At 45.4% G+C, this 21,687-nt stretch overlaps 1 protein-coding gene across 2 annotated transcripts in view; it reads right to left on the reverse strand.

Annotated features, from left to right (window-relative positions):
* Positions 1-21,687, reverse strand: part of inpp5a (inositol polyphosphate-5-phosphatase A) — a 114,112-nt gene that overhangs the window by 1,815 nt on the left and 90,610 nt on the right. Inside the window, exons 10-15 of one of the 2 annotated variants that reach the window (XM_029520585.1) lie at positions 17,528-17,623; positions 16,808-16,882; positions 10,755-10,828; positions 3,210-3,321; positions 996-1,064; positions 259-295 (exon numbers count right to left, since the gene is read on the reverse strand). In XM_029520585.1, coding sequence (XP_029376445.1) covers positions 259-295; positions 996-1,064; positions 3,210-3,321; positions 10,755-10,828; positions 16,808-16,882; positions 17,528-17,623 — 463 coding nt within the window. Of the gene's footprint in view, positions 1-207; positions 296-995; positions 1,065-3,209; positions 3,322-10,754; positions 10,829-16,807; positions 16,883-17,527; positions 17,624-21,687 lie in introns of both variants that reach the window. The other variant, XM_029520586.1, reaches the window with a different exon arrangement.

Genomic DNA, 21,687 nt, shown 5'->3' on the forward strand with positions numbered 1-21,687 from the left:
ATCTTCACTCTTCACACTCTTCACACGTCGGCTGTGACATGCAGTCTTAAAATGACTGAAGCATTTTAAGCAACATTTTTCCTCTGATGATAAAACAGACAAATCTGCCTTCAGAAAAATTTGTGCAAAGTAACAAAAAACAAAGCAAATCAAAGCAAACAACAGCAACAATGGGAAGAATTATAATAAAGAAAAATTAATATTTACCACGACATCACTGCACCACACAACACTTGTGCTTATTTGCATTAGGTTTACCTGCCCCCGCTGTTATTCGGAAGGACAGGAAGACGGGCTGTGGGGGGGCAGAGACACACTGCAGTTAGAGACAACAAGCTGAGGACTGTGGACGAGTTCCCTCTCTGCCCCTTCGGCCGCCATGACACTCGGGTTAAACTCACATACCAGGCCTCGGCGCTTTGGCGCCCGCGTGCTAAACTACATCGGACATTTTTTAAACATGGCCAGCTGTGACTTTGGCAGCGGCGTGCAGCAGTGTCTGCTGTGAGCTCAGGTCACGTCGCACACACACACCACTGTCCACATCACACTAAGTGATGATGAAAGACCTTCTGTGTTAAAGGCTGTCTGTGACCCCCAAATGCTTCAAACATGAAAGCATCTTTTATGATCATATTAGGGCTGCAACATACGGCAAAAAAAATCAGGTCGCAATTTTAGCTCAAGAATTTGTTTTTACATTTTATTTTCTCACACACACAAAAAGTGATATTGCTGCTGTAGACCTGCAGCTTCTCTTCACACACAGTTGCGGCTCCTGTGATTTGAAGTGAGTGATTTTTTCGTGCGGCCCTAATATGTACATTTATCATAAAAAAACTAAACCTGCGGTTTAACTAAAGAACATCACAGAGGCACTAACAGCTGATTCCCCCAAAGTCAGACGTGTTGAGAGTCGTCGCCCTCCTCCGCTCACAGACTCACACTTTACTGACAACAGCACGACACAGTCACACAAAGTGAAGTTGTGTTACCTTGTGGTCCCCCATGCAGACATTGGGCCCAATGTTATCATAGACTATAGACTTCTCTTCATTTTCAGGCTGCAGAGACACAGAGATGTACAGGTGATGAACAGGGGTAGCAGTCATTGTATGGGGGGGTTGTGTTGTGTTGTTGCCCCACACAGGATGCAGAGTCAGCAGCACAGTGTTTGTGTTTACACAGTGAACTCATTACAGGCTTTTATCATGTTTTATGACACGTTTATGGATGAACAATCAATGAGCCGGCTTCATTAAACATAATTAGCAGGTTTATGTTGAAAGTCCAGAATCATCTTCCCATCTCAGAGAACAGGAAAAATTAGTGACCAACAGAAAGTCAAATCCACATTTTCAAACTGTTAGGACACTAAATTTATTCATTCCAATAAAAAAAAAAAACAAAAAAAAACAGAAACATTCTGGACGGTTTTTGTTGGATTCTTCCAAATTAAAGTGTTTTTCTTGTCAAAGCAGCGGCGACATCTGATTGATGGTGAACACAAATATCCACTCAACTGGATGTACGTTTACAAACTGGGAGCTTTTTTCTTTCCTAACTTTGTAAATCTTTTCTTTTCTCTTCACCGCACCGAGCACAAGCTTCAAAGTGCACATCTGCCTGCAGACCGGAGTCCCGATCCAGGATCAGTTACTCACTCACACATGAACCTGCAGCGTGGAGAACACATCACACTTGTGTGGCTGATCTAAAGAGTTTTTAAAAAGCCGCCTCACACACACACCAAGGCTGCCGGTTGTGACTCGCTGGTTGAGCTGCACAGCCGAAAAGAGACATCCTGAGAATGAACCATAAAGTGAAATCCAAATTAACTTCAGACCAATCCTGCAGCGGAGCGAGGTCAGCACACGTTGTGCCTCCACCTCACTACCTTTTTTCCGGCAGGCCACGCGCTGCCACCTCTCTATTTGTCTGGCAGCCGCCCCCCCCCTCAGCCACCCCCGGTGCTGCTGCCGAGATACATTCATCAAACACACACTTGATAATTTACAAAGGCAGCATAAAATTGTGGATTTTCGGGCTGCATAATCTTTAGACAGATAAACAAATTACCCCGGGCCCTCCGGCAGAGAGGGAGCGCTCGCTCGGCTAAACATTCATTACCAGCGTTCCCGGAGCTGGTGCCGCGCCGCACGGCCAGCGGGCAACCTTTGGCGTGTTAGGGCTCGGCAAGCAGAAAATAACATGATGGCGAGTTAACCGACCGTGCCATGATAGATGACGCCGCACGCTGGGCTGTTTACGGGCCCATGTCTGAACAATCTGTAATGCTCAGAGCCGGAGAGCGTGTGCTCAGTGAATCATCAGCCAATCTGCGAACACACTAACTGTTCCACTCCGTTCTGGCATTACAAGCAATTAGCTGGTGCTTGAGGGGAAGAAAAGCAAACAACCACCCAGCTGTGTGTGTGTGAGTGTGTGAGTGAATCACTTCTCCCATAATGCTGATAAATTAAACGGGGGAAGCAAACTGGGTGTTATCATTTTACGATGCCTTAACTCGCTGCAGCACAGAGATCAGAGGTATTTTTCTGCTCCCTGTGATTCTTTGGTTTGGCCAAGAAGGAGAAGAAGAAGAATGATTAGGAAGGAATTTCTCATTTGTGGCAGACAAAAGAAAGCCAAACTTCCTGAGCGCCCCCCCGCCGTGGAGCGCTACTGTACAATCCACTTTCACACACAGAACAGATGAAAGGCTGCACGGGAAACACTCAGTCAGCTAAAAAAACCCAAACAGACCAGAACACTAATGAGCTGATCTTTGGTTGTCATGGCAGCCACGAATTTCTGTGAGGACTTTGGAAAGCTGCAGGGTGGATCAGGATCTGTCAGTAATCCGGCAAACAAAATAAGGAGTCAGTTCAAAAGAGGGAACAGACTACAGCACAGGTGGGGGGGGGGTTCGAATCCCAGAGGAAGAGGCAGATCTGCAGTTTTATGAAGAGCATGATGGGCCTGCTGGAACTCTACAAGTGCAGAGATAAATATACTGGCTGCGTGGACCGACGGCTTAACGCCCAGAATTAATATTCACACACTTCATCCTTTTCATCCTTCCATCTGCGAGGTGGGGGGGGGGGGGGGGGGGTGTTTGGATGAAGGACGATGGAGTTGTAGAAATAATGAGCGAGGCTTTCGGAGGATATGAGTCGGGGTTTGACTCCAGGGGGGTTCAGGCTCACCTTTAAGACCAGGTCTCTGGCAGAGGGAGACATGAGGATTCTGTCGCACCAGGCGGGGCATCTGGTGTTCATGTACTGCTTCCCCTCGCTGCTGTCTTCACTGTACGGATAGCTGCAAAGACACAAGCAACACACACAAATATAGACTCACACGGGCAACATTTGTGGTAATTTATAGGGCTTAAACGGCATCCAGGTAATAAGGACGGTTATATTCCAGCACAGCGCCGCACAAAGACCGACACGCTAAAGGAGAGCCAATAAGGAAAGCAATAAATATGATGCATGTGAATCAACAGGGCTGCAGAGGAGTAATAAATATGAGACGTCACGTCAAGCGCCTTATCTCAGAGACAGAGATCAAAATGTTTTCCCGAGAAAACAGGAGGTCCATTAGTATGACCAATCATCTGAGTAATCTCCTGAATCAACACACATGGATGGCTCAATCAAGGCAATCTTTCTCTGCCAACTGTACAGGTTGTGAGTGTGTGTTTGTGAGCGAGCGAGCAAGCAAGGGAGAGGGGAAGGGGGGGATTAAATAAAATTTAAAAAAGAAGACAGAATGAGAGGAAGATTCAGTTGCCCATATGTATAGATATATCCCTGCACGGTCATCAAAAACAGATTAGGTGCCGCGGCAAATGGCCAAGAGAGATTGCGTCTTGGAACAGCAGGGAACAATTGCGTGATTTAAGCGGCGGCGGGGCTGCAGCCGGGCGGGGAGCCATTGAGCTGATACAGATTTACATTGTTGAGAATTCAATTTCCCCCTTTCGGCTCATCAAAGTGCTTCAGATTTACACGCCACCAATCCAATTTGTTTGTCGGCGCTCATCAGGATGTAAGAGCGGGCTTACATACTGTAATACCAATCCAATTTGCTCCTTCAGTGCCACACGTGCTAACCGTAGCATAACACGAGGGAGGGCGGCCATATCCTAATGATAAAATAAACACACGCTCGCCAGGCCTTCGATTCATCACACTTCTTCGGCTTAATTGGACTTTGTGCAAAGGCAGACTGTCTTTAATACACATTTGGTTGCGGTTGTTTTATAGGAACATGTGCAGATAAAACATTCCGATGACTGTGTGGCTGTGATGCTTTAAACTAGTTAACTAAATTAACTCAGCATGTGAACTGGAAGTTTTGTTTGTATTTACAGAAACTTTATTGCTATAATCACGTCTCTATGCTCCTGCTTCTATTTTTAATCTGAGTTGAAAAAGAAATATTATGATTAGAAATATTACATTTCATATAAAAAGTGGGACAGTGATCCCACTTTTTTTTTTTTTTTTTTTAAATCAAAAGCTCCTGGTTGTTGAACCAAAGAAGAAGTCACACAGTCAGAGCTAACACACACACACACACACACACACACACAAAACCAACAACTTTGTTATTCAAAATGTGGTGGCTTCAGTACATTTCTCTCATTGGCCCGTTGACCCTGTGGCGTGTCGTTCAGCCCAGTTATTGGTTATTTTTTACTAACTTGTGTACTACATACTGATTTATATGTGCAGTATTTTGTGTTTTTTTTTTTTTTAATCAAACGGCCGTGACGATCAGATCAACTCTGCTGTTGATCACTGCGCTTCAATGTTCCTGTGAAATACACTAAAACAGTAACAGATGAACTGAAGTCTGCTGTGCAGCAGATGTCTGATGTTGGTGACTCCTTTTTCTGCAGCGCAGTAAAAATGGTGGACTTGCAGAAATGGATCCGTTGCTGTGAGGGCGGCAGTTTCTGTAAATAATGAACATGTAGAATGTGAGAGTGTGTTTTCAGCTACGTGTGTGTGTGTGTGTGTGTGTGGGGTTAAGTGTAGGGCATGAAGGAGCCTCATCAGCACACCACACACACAGAGCCCCCCCACCAGGTGTACAAACAGACCTGCAGAGACCTACTTAGAGAAGTTCCCTGCCTCCAATTAGCATTAATAGCACTTAAACCACGGGGGGAAATGGGGTTTTGGTATGCTAATCAAAGTGATCCTGGGATAAAAGAGAGCACGAAGAATAGGATGAGTGACACAGAGATGGACAGGGAGGCAGAAGAGAGGGGATAAAGATGGATCAGACAGAAAGAGGCAAAGTGAGGGTGAAAAAGAGCAAAGTCTTCAAAGCTGCTCCACTTCAGGGTGGCCCGGCTGCTGAGGACGGTCCTTGTCCTCAAACAGCCGGAGAACAATCCTCCTATCAGGGACTCTCTTATTTCTTTATTGACTAACAAGCTGGGGTCACTTTGGTGTTAAAGAGATTGAGACAAAATCAAGTTTCTGCCCTCATCTCCTTCAAACAATGAACTCCCGCTTGATAGCAAACTTCCCAAAGCACTTCAGCAACAAAACTTAGCCATCGCTCAGTCATTTTTGATGACAGCCGGCTTTTGTAAAAGCTGATTAAAAATACCATTAAAGGGCCATTCGGTGTCCCCGTGTGTGCAGCTTTAGGCTGTTCTCCTGTCTGTTTTACCGCACCCTCCATTGGCTCCAATAGAGATAACAAGTCTTAATGCAACAGCAAACAGTTGAATGGTGCCATTGGGGCCAAAATGATTAATGTGTCCGATTAGCAAGCTCACAAACTTATCACGGAAGGTAAACGGTCCGAGAGGGCGTGTGGGCTGGAGGCCGTCAGCTCATATCAGGCCCTTATTGCCCGCAGCAAGACTAATTACACTAATTAATGGGCCGAGCTGATAGCTGCAACAGTTGTGTATCTGCACAGGAGGGGGGAGCTGCACTTCATGGTATCCACACACAGAATACGTACAACGTGAGAGATGGAAAACAGAAGGAAGTGAACACGGGACGGTCGGGTGACATCCACACAGCAGCAGACAGAATTTACATAAAATTCATTTATGCTGTGATTTGTGGGTAGATTTGTTGAGAAATAAGAAAGTGTGAGAGAGAGAGAGAGAGATTTGTTGTCAACTTGAACCCCGAAGCCTCCGTTAAGAGCTCGCTCATTCACGCTCAGTTTGGGGTTTAATGTTTGACTTGGCCGCTGACAGATCACTCAGTGTTCCAGCCACCTTGTTTGTCTGCCTCACCTGTACGATACGAGCTTGTACATACAGGCGCACTTTATTGGAGTTCTGTAACGTCAGGAGCAATAAAAGAAATTGTTTTGGTGGACCAGATTTCAGACTTCCCTGATCCTTCATCCTCCTATCGCTGCATCAAGATATTACTGTCTTCTACATAATGACAAATAAGGGACAGACCAAACAGTGAGCCATTCACTTACTCACTATTTAATGAGCGCAATATAATATCGTAAACACAGGCAGGGCCAGGAGCTACAGATAAGAGCCACAGGATCAGCAGCACGAGGTCAGCGGTGCATCATGGGACGTCGGAGTGGCCGGTGCCGGCCTGGCATTGGCTGAAAAGTCAGAAACTACAGGCAGGTTTCGAACGAGTCTCTGCCTCTGCAGCTATGTTTGTTTGCCGTTGTCAGGGGAGGCTTGGCAACACACACACACACACACACACACAGATTCAAAAAGATCAGCCAAATGCTATCAATAAAGCTGAATGTTTGCTTCAGTTTGTAGAGCTGGGAGGCTCGCAGGCACAACATTGGCATAGCGCAGTACAAACAGAGTGAAATGCCATCAATAGCTCATGGCTCACAGCCGCTGGGGTTCAGCTATGACATGTTCTGCCTTTAGCTGCTGTAAATGAAGACAAGAAGACACAGATGGCATCCATTTCATTCTCTCCATGTGAGATTGTTGAAACAAAGCCTCGCTCTCAGTGACGAGAGGCAGTGACACACGACAGCGGACCATCTTCAGCTGTTATCTCCACAATGGGCCCTCATCGTGCTCACAGGCTCTCCCACTCGTTAGAATGATGGATGCGCTGATGGCTGTAAAACAATGTTCTTGTTCAGTAGGTCGGCCTGTAACTCTGGACCCTGCGGCGTAACCAAACGGCGCCGTCGAACTACCTCGCCGTGGCTCCTTCGATGGAGTCACGCCGCTCTGCTTGGTGAATCCTCCACTGCTCTTGGTGGAGAACAAGAAGCCTCCTTCATATAGGATGCAAACAGCAGGCCTATAGGGCTAATGTATTCATGGTGCAATGTACATGGACAGAGGGTGACATCATTTGTACAGCCCCTCAGAGGTCGGGGGGGTTGTGTGAAGGGGATTGTCCACAGAACAAGGACAGTCACTGAGCACCAGAGAGCCATCTGTGTGAGCACTTCCTATGAGCTCAAAAGCAGCTCCAGGAATTCTCCACCGCTCTGATAATTCACTCGTACACTTAGTAGCAGTTATTGAGGAGCTGGCAGGTAGCCACTTGTGCCACTGATCCAAGATCTTCTCCCACCTGAGGAGTAAACTCCCCCCCCCCCACCCCCACCTCACAGCTCACCACCTGCCTCTTTCATGATCCTGTGAATGTTGCAGCGTTTCCCAGCAGACCGCTCACTTCCTGGCTCGTCCTCACGGGCCCACAGCTCCTGAAAACGTAAGCCGACGTGCCAGAGGTTGGTCCCATGGTGCTCCTCAAACAGTGAAGACACAACTGTTTATGTTTCTCCTCGCTGGCTTCACCTCCTGACCTCCGGGCCACACTCTGGTCCCGTGCTTCTCTCCAAGTCTAGACTTGACAAACACAGACATTCGGGCCTGGAGCCAGCCTGTTAGGTCTGACACCTTCCCATCGTTGTATATGTGCTTTAAAGAGAAGTTCTGGCCACTCGGCAGAATAAATAGATGCCAGAGATATGAATCTTTGCCCTCAGCTAGCTAATTCCCACAGCGCACATTTGCTGGTTTTTCGGTGATCCAGGACAGTTCATCTCCTCGATGGATCTGCGAGGAGTAAGAAAGTGGCTAACAGCTGCTGAAGAATGGGAGTCGGCCCAGATCTTTTACTCCCCCTTCTCCGCCTTGTTTCTTCTTCTTCTTCTTTGTCCACTTGCAGATTTTTCCTCCCACCAACGCCGCACAGCTTCCACACTATCTTCCCCTGCACTGAAATCACTCATGATTTGTCCATTGATGGAGTTGCGTCGCTGGTCTGATGCCACTCAAAATCTCCCTCAGAGCCCATTCCCAGTAACCACGTTACAGGCAGAATACATTCTTCCACTGCTCCCTCATTGTCCACTGCATTTCCTCCTGCAGTCGGAGTCCCGATTCAATTTTTGCATCGATCTCGTGCAAAAAAGGGACAAAGAAATCAGATCAGAGGAGTACTAAAAGCTTTGGCCTAAATCAATCAAAATACATGAATAAGTTACTGGGGCCTTAGTATGTTTTAGGGGATATTACCTTTGTTATGCCATTTCAAATATGGAATCAAAAGGACCATAATGTATAGTAAAACTTGCCATTATTTTGGGTCAAATGGCTGCGCTGTAGCCGATGCAAAGATAATGATATAATGGCTGGATGGAGTCTCAAACATTACATAAATGATTGTTTTCTGATTAATAGACTTATCTGTTCTCTCCCTGGACGCGGGCTCTGAAAAGTCTGAACCATACATGGGCTGCAGTGTGTGCGTTCAAGCCGTGTTTCAGCCAATCAGTGCGCGGCAGCCGACTGGCTCCAGGTCCAACTGTGACAGGGCCCGGACAAATTCCTCACTCCAGTGCCCGAGTGCTTAGCCCTGTCACGGCCTACTTTGACAGACGCCTTCTTGAAAGTAAAACGATTTTGCATTTTACAGCTTGGAGGCTCTGCAGCGATGCTGGAGGAGGAATTCATGCGTCTATGTACGAGGACAGAGATGCATGTCTGCCAGAGCTGGATGTGCATTCCACAAAAAAAAAAAAAGAAAAAGAAACGAGCTGCTGGCCGACGAAGCCTCAGCTGTAGTTACCAGATAAAAAATTACAAAGCTGGAAACACTTTTTTTTTCCTTTGCACGGCGGCTGCTGCTGCTGCATGTGCACATCAGTCACCGTGTTTGTCCTCGACAGCGTGTCTCATTTTGTGACAACTTCTTACCCGGCGTCAGACAACAGGAGGAATTAACTTGCAGATTAAATGTTTGTGACTAGTATTGATTTATAGATTTGAACAAAAGTGAGCCGTGTGTGTGCATGAGTGAGTGTGTATGTCAGCGAGGGTGTGTTCTGATGGCCTGCATTAAAAAGAGTAATAACCTCACAGATGGCAAGGGGCCGGTCCGGCGCTGGCTATGAGATAGAGAACAATCCTTGAGGCTTGATTGCTCAAGGAGCACAAGGCAGACCTGACAGGGGGAGGGGTAGTAGTATATGTATGCATGTGTGTGTAGGCTGTGTGTGCATGTGAGAGGTGGGAGGAGGGGGTTGTTTAAGTTTAACTAGGCCACCGCTACCCATTACAAGGCAGACAATGTGGTGTGACGCACACACAGAGTCGATCAAATCAGATTTCATATGCTGCTCTCGGGTTTCATCTATTTGATTCATCATCACCTCAAGTATGTGGAAATCATTTGTATTCTTCCACAGCAGCACGTTCATTCCTCCCCGTGGAGAGATGATTCAGTATTATATGGATAGGTGCAAAAGTCAGCCAGTGTAAAAAGACAATAAATCCACCTGTCACTTATGCAAAGTGATGTAAATGGGGTCCCTGATTAAGACACAGAGTCATTTAAAAAACAGGGACTGGCAGAGCCTTGACACACACACACACACACACACACACACACACACACACACTTTGATAGCTCTATGTATCTCTCTCTCTCTCTCCCACACACACACACACACTCTCACACACACACACACACTAAAATCCCCCGCCACCCTGCGCCTGCCACTAGAGCAGTTTATCAAGTAATTATTGTTTGATTACAGCGTTTCATTATCTGCACTGATTGAGTCACAACCGACGGCAAAGGTCAAGCACCATTAACGCGCTGCTCCCGAAACATATTTCCACACCGGCCGCATGTTTGCCCTCCCTCTCCTCTGAAAGGGCTAATTGCAAATGCATTTGTTTGAGGAGAGAGAGGAGAGGAGACCACCCGCTCCGATCTCCCTGAAGCCCCACTGAGACAGAATACCAATGCAGCCCAAAGCCGACGCACAGTGACACAACACAACGCACATATCGCAGACACACAGGGGAGCCGTTTGGGACTAGATCCAATAATACTTAACTGACACTCATCAAACGCAGATCCAGCAGCTTTTAGAAAACCATTTTGGAGAATCAGGGGGCGACTGACTCCTTCTGCTTTTACATATTAATAAACGATTCCTTACGGCTGAGAGTCGATAAGATATTTACTGACACGTGATAGTTTTTGTCACTGTCCAGTCAGAAGCATTTAGAAAACCCCAAGGTCATCGTTAAGGAGCGCTCCCTCTCCGGTCAAATAAACCGCTTTAATCCTTCGAGTTCTGTCACGAAACCAAAATGTTGTATACTTGGCAACAGTGATATGAAACAATAACTGTCACTGGTGCAGATTTAAATTTTGAGAAGCAGAAGCAGAAATGGTGGCTGGCTTCCCGTCAGCACACCTGAGACGATTTTAGTTGTGTTAACGAGATTAAATTCATACCTGGGTGGGAAGGAGATCTCCAGTTCGTGCAGCCGCTCCTTGAACACCGACAGCTCTCTGTCAAACTTTAAAAGCTGGAAGAAAAAAAGAAGAGAAAGGGAACAATAAGAGACAAACTAGAGGCTGGGCCTATTCTCCACGTCCCAGAGTTAACCATAGATGGATGAAGACACTCCATTAATCCATCCGTTGGATGGATGAAAAATGGCACAAGTTATCAGATTTGTCTGAAAAAGAGCAACAACAAAGACACACACTGAGCTAAATCAGCATTAACTCCAACTGGAAATCTTGTTTTATCAGACTACAGACAGGAACTCAAACTAATTAAAGTCTGTCTGCTTCATATTTAGTATTTTAACTTTTCTACATCTACGCTGACTGAAAAGGAGGTGAGGGATGTGCAGTGTTCAGGAACACTAATCTAAGTGCAGGAGTCGACGTCCATTTTGAAATAGTCGTGCTCAGATAGTTTGATGTGAGTGACTCAGTTTGATGGAGGTGTGACCAAAATCAGGACAGATTTTCACCATCACGGCCCCAAAGTTGGCAGCGACTGACCGGTTGTTGTTGTGTGTGTGTTCCTGGCCCTGTCCTACCGGGGATCAACCTCTCCACACTAACAGCACATCCACATACTCTTCATCAATCATGTCTCCTCACCCAGCTGTACTCTCTCACCAGAGTGTACACACACACTTCCCCCAATTTCCCCCCTTTCACAAAACCCATAAATCATTAGTGAAAAGTGCAATTAGCGGCTCCTTGTACACATTAATTATCTGGGAGATGAACAGGTAACTCGGGCACCTGCATGACTGCCTCCCTGAGAGACAGACAGCGACGTTTCCCAGCAACCCCAGAGGACCTCGCGGTAGCCCCGCCCCTTCCTTTCAGACAGGAAGGCATCAGGACGGAGGCGAGGCATGTTCGTTTAGTGGTAAATTGGGCTATTGTACACGTTTCACCCAGCAGGCTGCCATCATGTCCCGATGAAGACCTCATCCTGACAGCGGCAGCTTGATATTAATGACATTACATTGGTGTACCGCATGCAGCCGTATGCTGACAAATACACGATGAAATATCAACGCGGTGCACATGGGTAATATTTGGAAGGACGTCCTCACAAAGTGGAGACGTGGGAGGAGGGAGGCGGATGTCATGAGTGTTATTACATCTGCAGAAGGTAACTACAGTCCTCCATCTACACTGACATATTTGTGTTGCGCATGTACGACTGTCTAAATATTGTCTTGTTTTCGTACACGTGTAAATGAGCCAAAGTCGAGCGTGTGCGTTCACAATGACATGTGTGCGTGTGTGTGTGATTATGTGTCAGTGGTGTAGAACAGTGGCCATTACTTGCAGGCAGAGGGGCCTCCCAGACAGAGTCTCAGTGGTTCAGGAGGGCAGATGTGCAGCATTCATCAAACTCACACTGCCGGGGTCACAGGAGAGACTCACACACTGTGGATGAGGGATGGCGGAGCAGGGGATGCAACCCCACGCTCCACTGTACACCCCATCTTAACATCCAGCCAGTGACACCTTCCTCCAGCGTGTGTGTGTGTGTGTGTGTGTTTCTGAGCCCGACAGCAATAAAGATCATTTAAATTAAAGATATTTTCTACAATTATTGGAGTGCAAACACTTCCCTGAATCCACTGACATGAGTCTGGACTCTGGACTGACCTCAGCTCTGCTCAGACACCTTTAATTTGAAGGAATCGAAATGTGGAACATAATGATGTGATTTATAGTAGCATGACAACAGAGAAGTAAAAAAAAAAAAAAAAAAAGAAAGAAATTTAAAAAAAAAGGGACAAATTGTAAACTGCTGCCTGCTTTAATTATAATAATTTTTTTCTAAAGACTGATTTTCTTTTTTAGACTGCAGAGCTGCAGCTTTCATGATGTAATAATTCCTCCATCACTGACTCCCAAACCTGACCATCACATGATTTCCTGTAGTCTCCAAAGTTGTGCGTCGACATGCATTAGTGGCGCCTGCGTCGTGAATACTACACAGCTCGTAATGATCAGCGTTATTTCTTTTTAAATGCCATCTTTAATTGTAGAATTTTCCGTCACGCCTAGTTACAAAATCTGCAATAAAATATGATTAAATAACTGCTGATCAGTGGAACAATAAGCAGCTGGTCAGTGATGTATATATATTTATTTTTTTAGATTTTGACCCTGATTTTTACTTTATTGCTCCAACAGTCTCAGCAAAGGCCCAAAAAATAAGATGAAGAACAGTTATTGAAAAAAAAAAAAAAACACTTGTCAGCTCTCTCCGGTGGACAACCTATAAAACTGCATCCTTCCTGTTAGCGGAAATGTCCTGTTTTTTACTGGACACTAATGCTGATGTATTTGCATGAAGCTAATGTGCTCTGATTAGCCAGACGAACTCTAGTGTGTGTAATGAATTAGGATGCCTTTAGGGTCAAATGTGGTGGGAAGTTTATTTAGCAATGCAAGCTCATACTGAGTGCTCAGATCAATAACTGACAGTTTTCAGGAGGTTTACATGAGTATCTATGTGCACGTCCACAGGTGTGAATCTGTTTGTTCAAGGGAAAGCGCCTTAAGTGTGTGTCACAGTTTAAACAGGCAGGGATGAGCGACATATGGCTGTGTGTGTTTACGGAGTGTGGGCTTTAAGAGAATATTGAGTAATTCATTCAGGTGAATGGAAAACCCTGCAGCCGCAAATTTCACACTACATTTCATCTCAGGTCAATTAACCATGATGCTCTGCTGCTCTGTTAGGTCAAAAAAAAAACAGATTATACTGGTTCACAGCTTCACATCCTTATAAAAACCAGGAGCAGTCTGTCAACCAGAAATGACCTTGGGAGTTGTGCAGGAAGTGGTGTGAGATGACGCCCTCACAGAGGGAAAAAGATGAAGAAGTGTCTGGATAAAAACTGGCCTGTCATCGGCTCAAATTTCTGACTCTGCTTGGACGATCAGCGTGCTCCTAAATCAGACTGGTACTGATGGTGAAGAGGCAGGACTTTGAGGAAGGTTTAAAAAAAAAAAAGGGGGAGTGGGGGGGCAGGTCTGTGGCCCCCACTGTCCCTCCACACAGACCCAGATGAACGTCCACCACCTGTAATTGTGCTTTGATTTACGCATTGTCAAATACGGACTGTGACAACACCTGCTGCCATTAAAAGCCATCAATAAATGTTGGGGTGAAAGGTCATTTAATTTGATTTTTACACCTCACACTTGGCTTTCATTGCAGGAGCCATATTTTTCCTTCTTTTTATGAGATCTTCATTATTTTGTGCGGAAAAGCAATAAACTGTCACTGGCAGGGCCGATTGGTACTGAGAGGGGGGCCGACCCAAACTAAACACGACACAGCAGAGAGCAGAGCTGTCCAGATATACTGAACAGATTCCAGTAAGATTTTTCATTTAGACAAACAGGCAGAAACAGAGAAAACAACAGAGGTTTGGGCTGATGGAAAGACATGGCAGGTATGAGAAAAAATGTCAACATTTAAATTACAAAAATAAATAGAAAAATGGCTCCAAGGGGAAAATGCACTGATCTGGTCAGCAGCCAAATGTCCAAAGGGTCTATCTGTGTGCATTCTGTTAATCAGACCATAAACTGATTTACATATTTAAGATACCGTCTTTACTTTCAGCTCAGGTGCACTGCTGGAAGAAAAGCTATTGTAGCTACACATAAAGCGTTGTGTGTGTTCTGATAAGGAGAATTGTTGTTGCTCAGAATGAAACAAAGCTAAACTAAAAGACAAACCACAATACAGCATCAATTTATATAAAGCCTTTAAGGTCAGACTTCATTCAGCTGGGCTTCTGTTTTGTCACTTAAGAGCTCTGACAGGTAAAATATTAAAGAACATCATTTGTTCGTTATTTCTTTATGCTCCACTCATGTTCAAAAGGTCTCTGGGCTTTTCGAGTAAAGCTGAGGGCTACGCTGCCAGCATGACAAGGAGAGGCAGCCCAGACAGAAAGGTTCATCACTTACAACAGCCAGTAAACAAACACACCCTCCTCTCTCGGTCCCCCATCTGCCGACACCACACTGATAAAGTTACAATAAAGAGATACTGAAACAAAATCAATGGGGACGGCCCTGCGGGCGTGTGCTGCCGGAGAGGGGAGAAATCGTGCAGATCTACGGCTGCGCGGCACAAACACGCACAGGCCCGCACACATGCACACACTCCTTCATTCCTCCGGCAGACCAAGGCCCCGCGGTGCCCCCTCGACGCCACGAGCGCCCAGAAAATTTAATCTTCCCAAATACTCATCAGGGCTCTCCATCGTCCCGCCGTGACAGCGCTGGGGATAATTAATTATACAATTTCGATGGGAATATCGACTAAACAAACCTATTAATCATAGCAAAAGTCAATAGGCATGGACACATTCAATCATGTCCCGGCCAATGATTACTCCTCTCAAAATACAATAATTATTTTCAAGAGCTGCCTCGAATTAAATTTCTGTCAGGCTGGTACAAGTCTTACAGTTGATGAAGGATGCAATGGATTTTTCCCCCCTTCCCCAGCAGAGGAGTGTGAGGAGGAACATTTATCCTTTTGGAAAGGTAGTTTGTTTTATAAGGATCATAACATGGTGTGTTTAACTAGACCATGACCATCAGATTATCTCTGATGCCCCCATTATGTCATCCATCTTATCTGGGTTGGTGGGGAGGAGGAGAGGGAGGAGGGGAGGAGGAAATAAGAGGGCACCTCAGCCTCTGACTGTCACACATTCAGGGCTCCTACATATTTCTGCTGATCAAATTCAATGATGTCTCGCTGTACAATGTGCACGGTCAATATCTGCCGATATCAGTGTCTCCCAAACTCCATCTTTGGTTAATCAGCTGAGTGATTAAATCTCCCTGCCTGCTACTTTGGTGGTTAATATGCTTTTACAGGGGAAATAAAATTCATGATATGTTGATGTGTTATATGAGATATGTTGATTAGCTCTCTCGCTTTTAAAGAGCAGAATTATGTGACCAAACATATTACTAAAACTGAATTAACACAAATTAAGTCTGGCTTAATTTTGGGGAGAGCATCATAGTACCTATTTAATATAAAAAGTAGTAAATATTTTTAGAAAATATTTAAATTCAGTGTCTTTTCTGTGACTGAAAACTTTCTCACTTAAAAATACTACAGAGTACATGCATGTGTGTTTTCACATGCATGTACTCTGCATCGCAAACACTCACAGCGATGCAGGCTGACAGGACATCATGTTGGACTTTAACACACCTGCCCTTGATGTGGATCACGTCGGACAACGTGACAAAATGACAACATAAATCCATATGTAAAATACATTACAGGAATGTGTTTCCCATATTCATATATACTGTGATGTGGGATGTCTCACCATCACAGATGGTCTGAAAATGGTTTAAAACAAAGGAGGAAATCATCACTTCCCCCTCCAATGACAGTTCATATTGAATTAGTGGACTGGAGGCACCTTCTGCTGAGACGAGACGCTTCACAGTCTGCTCAGTGGATGTGCAGGGGTGTGTGTGTGTGTGTGTGTGTGTGTGTGTGTGTGTGTGTGTGTGTGTGTGTGTGTGTGTGTGTGTGCGTTTTTCATTGGGATTTTAACAAGGTACAACTTTGAACTACTTAATGTAATATATGGCCATATAAAAGTGGAAGTATGTTCTTCTGCAGACACTTAGGGGCCCCACTCATCTACGCTCACACTCATTTTAAAGTTATTCCAAACACATTTGGCCCCTCACTATAAAGAGTGTTTGTTGTTGTTGATGCTTTGACATGTTGGTCTACGTGCATACATCTTATTTTTACATTAGCTTTGCTGCATCTAAATATGAAAATTCTTCAAATTAAATTTCACGGCTCCCTTTCACAGATAATCTAATTGAATGAAGTTACAACAAAGTGGAAAATGAAAAGCCTATAGCCAGAAAAAGACATTTAATGTGTAATAAATAGTCAGAAGAGTGGATGTATATAAAAAAGGTTAGGAGGCACGGGGATGACTTACTGAGGTCCCATTGTTTTCCCGGAAAACGTCCTGGTTGACATAATTAAAAACCTTCTTTTCAAGCAGAAGAACAACCTAAATCGGGGTGAGAGAGAAACGGAGATCTGATTAATACCAACACTAATGTGAACTGCACTTTGTAATTAGAGCCCTAATGAACAGCAGAGTGCCGCAGCAGCAGACAGCACTGTTAATTCTACACGTCTCACTGAAGCATCACACGGCTTTACATGAGATGTTAACACAACCTGGAATATCTCATGTTAAGGTGTATGACAACCTGGACAATGTACAACCAGAGAATCATTAGTATTTTTAAGATTTAATCACAACTCAGCGTTTTAAATGTGGATTAATGTCAATCATTCACAACTGCTGTGAACTCTGACACAGGAATTTTTCAAACTGGCTATTTTATCTGTTAAAAAAAACCCAGCAACTTTTGATTGTGAAGCACTTCGGGACTGATAACTGTGAAAAGCGCTCCATCAAGTCAAACCTTTATTTTGCAGGCTGGCAGTTTCAGTAGTTTACCCACCAGTCCAACAATCGTCACCCATTTCCCTGAAGATGGACCATTTATTGGCCTGATTTATTTTCAGGAGAAATTAAATAAATTTGAGATTAAAAGTTGATAGTGATTACATTAATCCGGTTATGTTTACAAATTGCTATGATAGGTAGACAGACAGACTGACAGATAAATAAATAGATAGATACCTTTCGGTCATTATCACTTTCCCGGAATATTAGCTGGTTGATTTCACCAGTGCTGCTCTCTGTGCATGTCTGCATGATGGCAGTGGGGCAGAGACTCTGGGGATGAGAGGAGAAGAAAGTGAGTGATGTCAAAGAAAACGTAATAATCTCTATCAGAATAAAAACCAGCAGAGATACTAAAATGGAAACCATTTGTTGATTCGTGTCTATTTCATTGGTTTCATGGTGCTGTTGTACACAGATCCAACCACCTCACTGTCCCTCCTCTTTATCTGGGTCTATGTACTGACCCCATGGACTGTGTGCATGGTTAAATTCCCCTTTGTGGACTCTTTTAACAATTAGTTAAACATTCGACCATCTGTGTTTGAAGACAGTTGAATGAGATAATCCCTCAGCCAGTGGTTCCCATACCGCACGGCAGAGACTGGGTGACCTGATTGAAATTCAAAGCACAGATTAGATAATCGGGTCAAGCCAATATAGCGAGCAGAAAAAGGCCCTTTAGACTGAAATGTCACAAATCAGTCCTGCTTCGGCTACGAAGAAACTGCAGACCAGATTAGAACAAACACCATGCCCTGAGAGAAAGTCGAACAACCATCGGCCTCCCCCCACGGCCCCCTCACCCCCTCCTCACCAACTCAACCCTGTTCCTTCATCCTCACCCCCCTCCCCAAAAGCAACTTTCTAAAGCCCTAACAAATCGCTCCATCTTTCACTCATTTAGGCCATCCAAATGCAGGGTCAATATGGTCCCCTGGCAGCCAAATGCTAATGCGCTTAAGTGCGCTTAAGCAGCTTTGTGCAATGAATAGGCCAAAGAAGGAGCTAGTGAGAAGGGCAAGAGATACTTTCCCTGTCAAAAAGCCATTGTAGCCACAGCTAGCAAAGATAAGTCATTTTTCCGCATCTCCAATTGGCACTGAACGCAACACGTGATCATGTTCCCGCTGCCTCCATTTGTCTTTATTGCGGGTAGCAAAGGCTGCAACATTTCCAGGAGGTCCAAAAAAGGTTTGCGAGTTCGATATTTTAAAAGATTTACGCATTGTTTAAATTGACCTTCGTGTTTATTGGATTCTACAGGCGCCTGGGTCTTGTAATTCATCCAAGCGGACTCCCTTCTGTCATTTGCTTTGCAAATCCAAAAGTCAGTGGAGCAGAAATCCCTGACCACCTCACTGCCAGGCGCCCACACCGCTCACTGGCACAATAAGCATCAATATTTATGGCACAGAAATAGCCCTTCGATAAACATCCAAACGATTCTGATGATCCAGTGAGAAAATCTTTAGTTTAGTTGGTGGAGCACCCACATGTGGATATGAACAGGGAGAGGACATTAGAGCCGGCTGGTGTCGCTCCCTGTGGGATATCTGAAACAAGGTTTTGTGTTTGGGTAATAATTTAAACAATTAGCTAATGCAACCTTTTTTCTTTTTTTTTTAAGCAATAATGTCTTTCCCAGAATGATAACAGTGAATTAAACCAATTCAGCTTGGACATAATTAATGATCCCATCTGCAGATTTGCACGTCAGTACTGATGCGGCCTGTCCTTACACTGATTGATCCGTTCATAAAGGCCGCTGATTGATCAATCAGAGTGTCAGTGCAGCTGGTGGCGGCTCACTGCACCCGATTGATCACAGCCTTCCTACTGTCGTCCTCTGAAAAACATCCTCCTCTTCAAAAACACACGCGCTGCCTCAGCCCTCGCTCATCCCAGCATCTCTGTCATTAGGGCTTTCCACCAAACACACAGATGGGGAAAACGAGAAGCTGATGCTGATGCTGTCACTTAAGGCCATATCAGTGCAGTGATGTCTCCGCCCCGCTGCCAGCACAGCTCAGGTACGAACAGACCTCCCCCTTCAAAGCTCCTGCCTCCTGAGCACATTTCATGGAGACACGCTCTCACTGACCGCCCTAAATGATATTACCATAATTCATTTGACTGCAATTGGCTCCTTATTTGATACAGGCCAATTAGTCTGAGAAAGGGAGTGGGGAAGGCAGGCAATGGGAAAATATTAACCGGCAGCTGTCAGGAAAAGCAGCAGCGGTTCAGGAGACAGTAGGGATGTCTTCACTCCCTATTGGGGGAGGAGGGGGACTGATCCTGCAAAGTGACTTGGCAATACATCTCTGCATTATGGGTCAAAGGTCAACACCGGGTGTTTGCAGAGGGCCAGAGGCCGGGGGGCTGGGATGAGACGTTGCCGAGGAAGGCGCGGGCTTTGTGCATCAATGGAGGATAATCTCGTGACTGTCGAAGGAGGAAGTGGCTGTTTAAAGGAGCTCTCTATTCCAGCTGCTCTCCTTAGAAAAGAGGTTAAAGCAATCTGTCCCACTTCAAAGAGCAAAGACACGCACACACATACACACATTCAGGGCTTCTGTCTCTGGTCCAGTCAACAGATGGAGGCAAGCCACTGCGCACAACTTAAACACTAAGACACCCACACACAACACCCAGGCATTCCTCACAATGCATATCACACACAGGAGTGTTAGAAAAGAAATCAACTGAAAACAACGTTAACATTTTATTTCCCAGCCAGGAAAATACATGTTGTCTTCAATGGGATAAATCAAGCTTTAGATAAACAGGCCACACTTGTTAGTAATTATCCTTTAAATATAAATTTGTTTACTTAGTGGATTATGCATTTCAATATTTAGCTCTCTGCACAATGGTCCATATTTGAAATCTAAAGATCTGTTCTTGGCCAACTTCAGGCCTGAACCCATCCATCCCTTCTCCACACTGCTTCACTCTGGAGCCAATCCCAGCTCACATTGGGCAAGGGCAGGTCCGCCCTGACCAGGCCGGCAGTCTATCAGGGCCGACAAGTAGAGACAAACAACCACGGGGGGCAAAAGCAAATCCCCTTCGTGCATTTGTCTTTACCGGATTGGACGTGCACTCTGGTTAGTGGACGTCAGTTCATTCTGTATTTCTGTTAGCAGAACTTTGTGATATAATCTGCCAAGGCACAACTCATCCTAACTGCTCTGGAGTTTATATATTTATCCCCCCCTCCTCCCCTCACCCATCGCCCATGCAGTGATTCACGCTGCTCACTAAACAGTCACTCCTCCAATATAATAATCCATGGAGTGCATTCAGACACTGATTAAACTTCAATTAGGTAGACAGAGGAGAAGACTGTGAGCAGAGGGACACGGAGGATGAGTGGACAATAAGCTAACTATTCATTCGTCATTACCAGCGGCAGGGGACAGGGGCGCCCCTTTATGTCAGCAGGGCCAGCGGCTTTGTCAGAACACGCCATTATTCTCTCGTTGCCACGCAAAGCAGGTCTGCCAGCTGAGTTAAGGTGTGCCAACAAAGCTGGCAGGTTCAGCATGAATTGCTCCGCGCTCCGATCACTTTTCTCCGACTCACCATCGTTCATCAAGCCCATCCCGCATGCATGATAGCGACATCTGCGCGAGCTGGGTAGAAGGGGGCACCCGAAGGAGGCAACAACAAATTCGGCCTCCTGCTATCCTGCCGGCTATTACACGGCAAAGCCAGTAAATCAGCTGTGACCCTCCCCACCCGATCTGACTGGACACAAGCCAGAGTTATCCACTCCACTCTCCAAGCGGCCGACTAATTTAATGCTTCCAAACACGGTGGATTCATCACTGACACACACACACAGCACCAGGGCTAGAGAGTCAAGATGGCTGAGAGGTGAAAGTGGACGCATTATCACCCGCAAAGTTAGCCTCTGTGTGACCCACTGGTCAATGCTTGACCCTAGTAAACCTGGCCTGCGTCACCCCGAACAGCGGCTAACACACACCCTCACAAACTCTCACCCCTTCCCATGAACTCGTTGAGCTGCGTGAGAGCTGACAGTGAGGCTTGTCGGCAGTGTGCACATCGTAGGAGGTCTGCTAACCTGCCACGCCCTCGTCAACAACTAGCTGGAAGAGGTAAGAGGGTGTGTGAGGTAGTGATAATGTGCCCTATTTATCTTGTGCATTATAACATCTGGGAAACTTCTCTAAAAACAATGGCACGCATTGAGGGCTGCCATTCTGGCTTTACCGTCAGAAAGTGGCCAAAAGCATTTGTCCCCTCGGAATGGATAATGGACAGGCCACAAATCATTCAGGACAACAGGACGGAGGGGTGTGTAC

The sequence above is a fragment of the Echeneis naucrates genome, chromosome 15, assembly GCF_900963305.1.
Source record: "Echeneis naucrates chromosome 15, fEcheNa1.1, whole genome shotgun sequence".
Lineage (NCBI taxonomy): Eukaryota > Metazoa > Chordata > Actinopteri > Carangiformes > Echeneidae > Echeneis > Echeneis naucrates.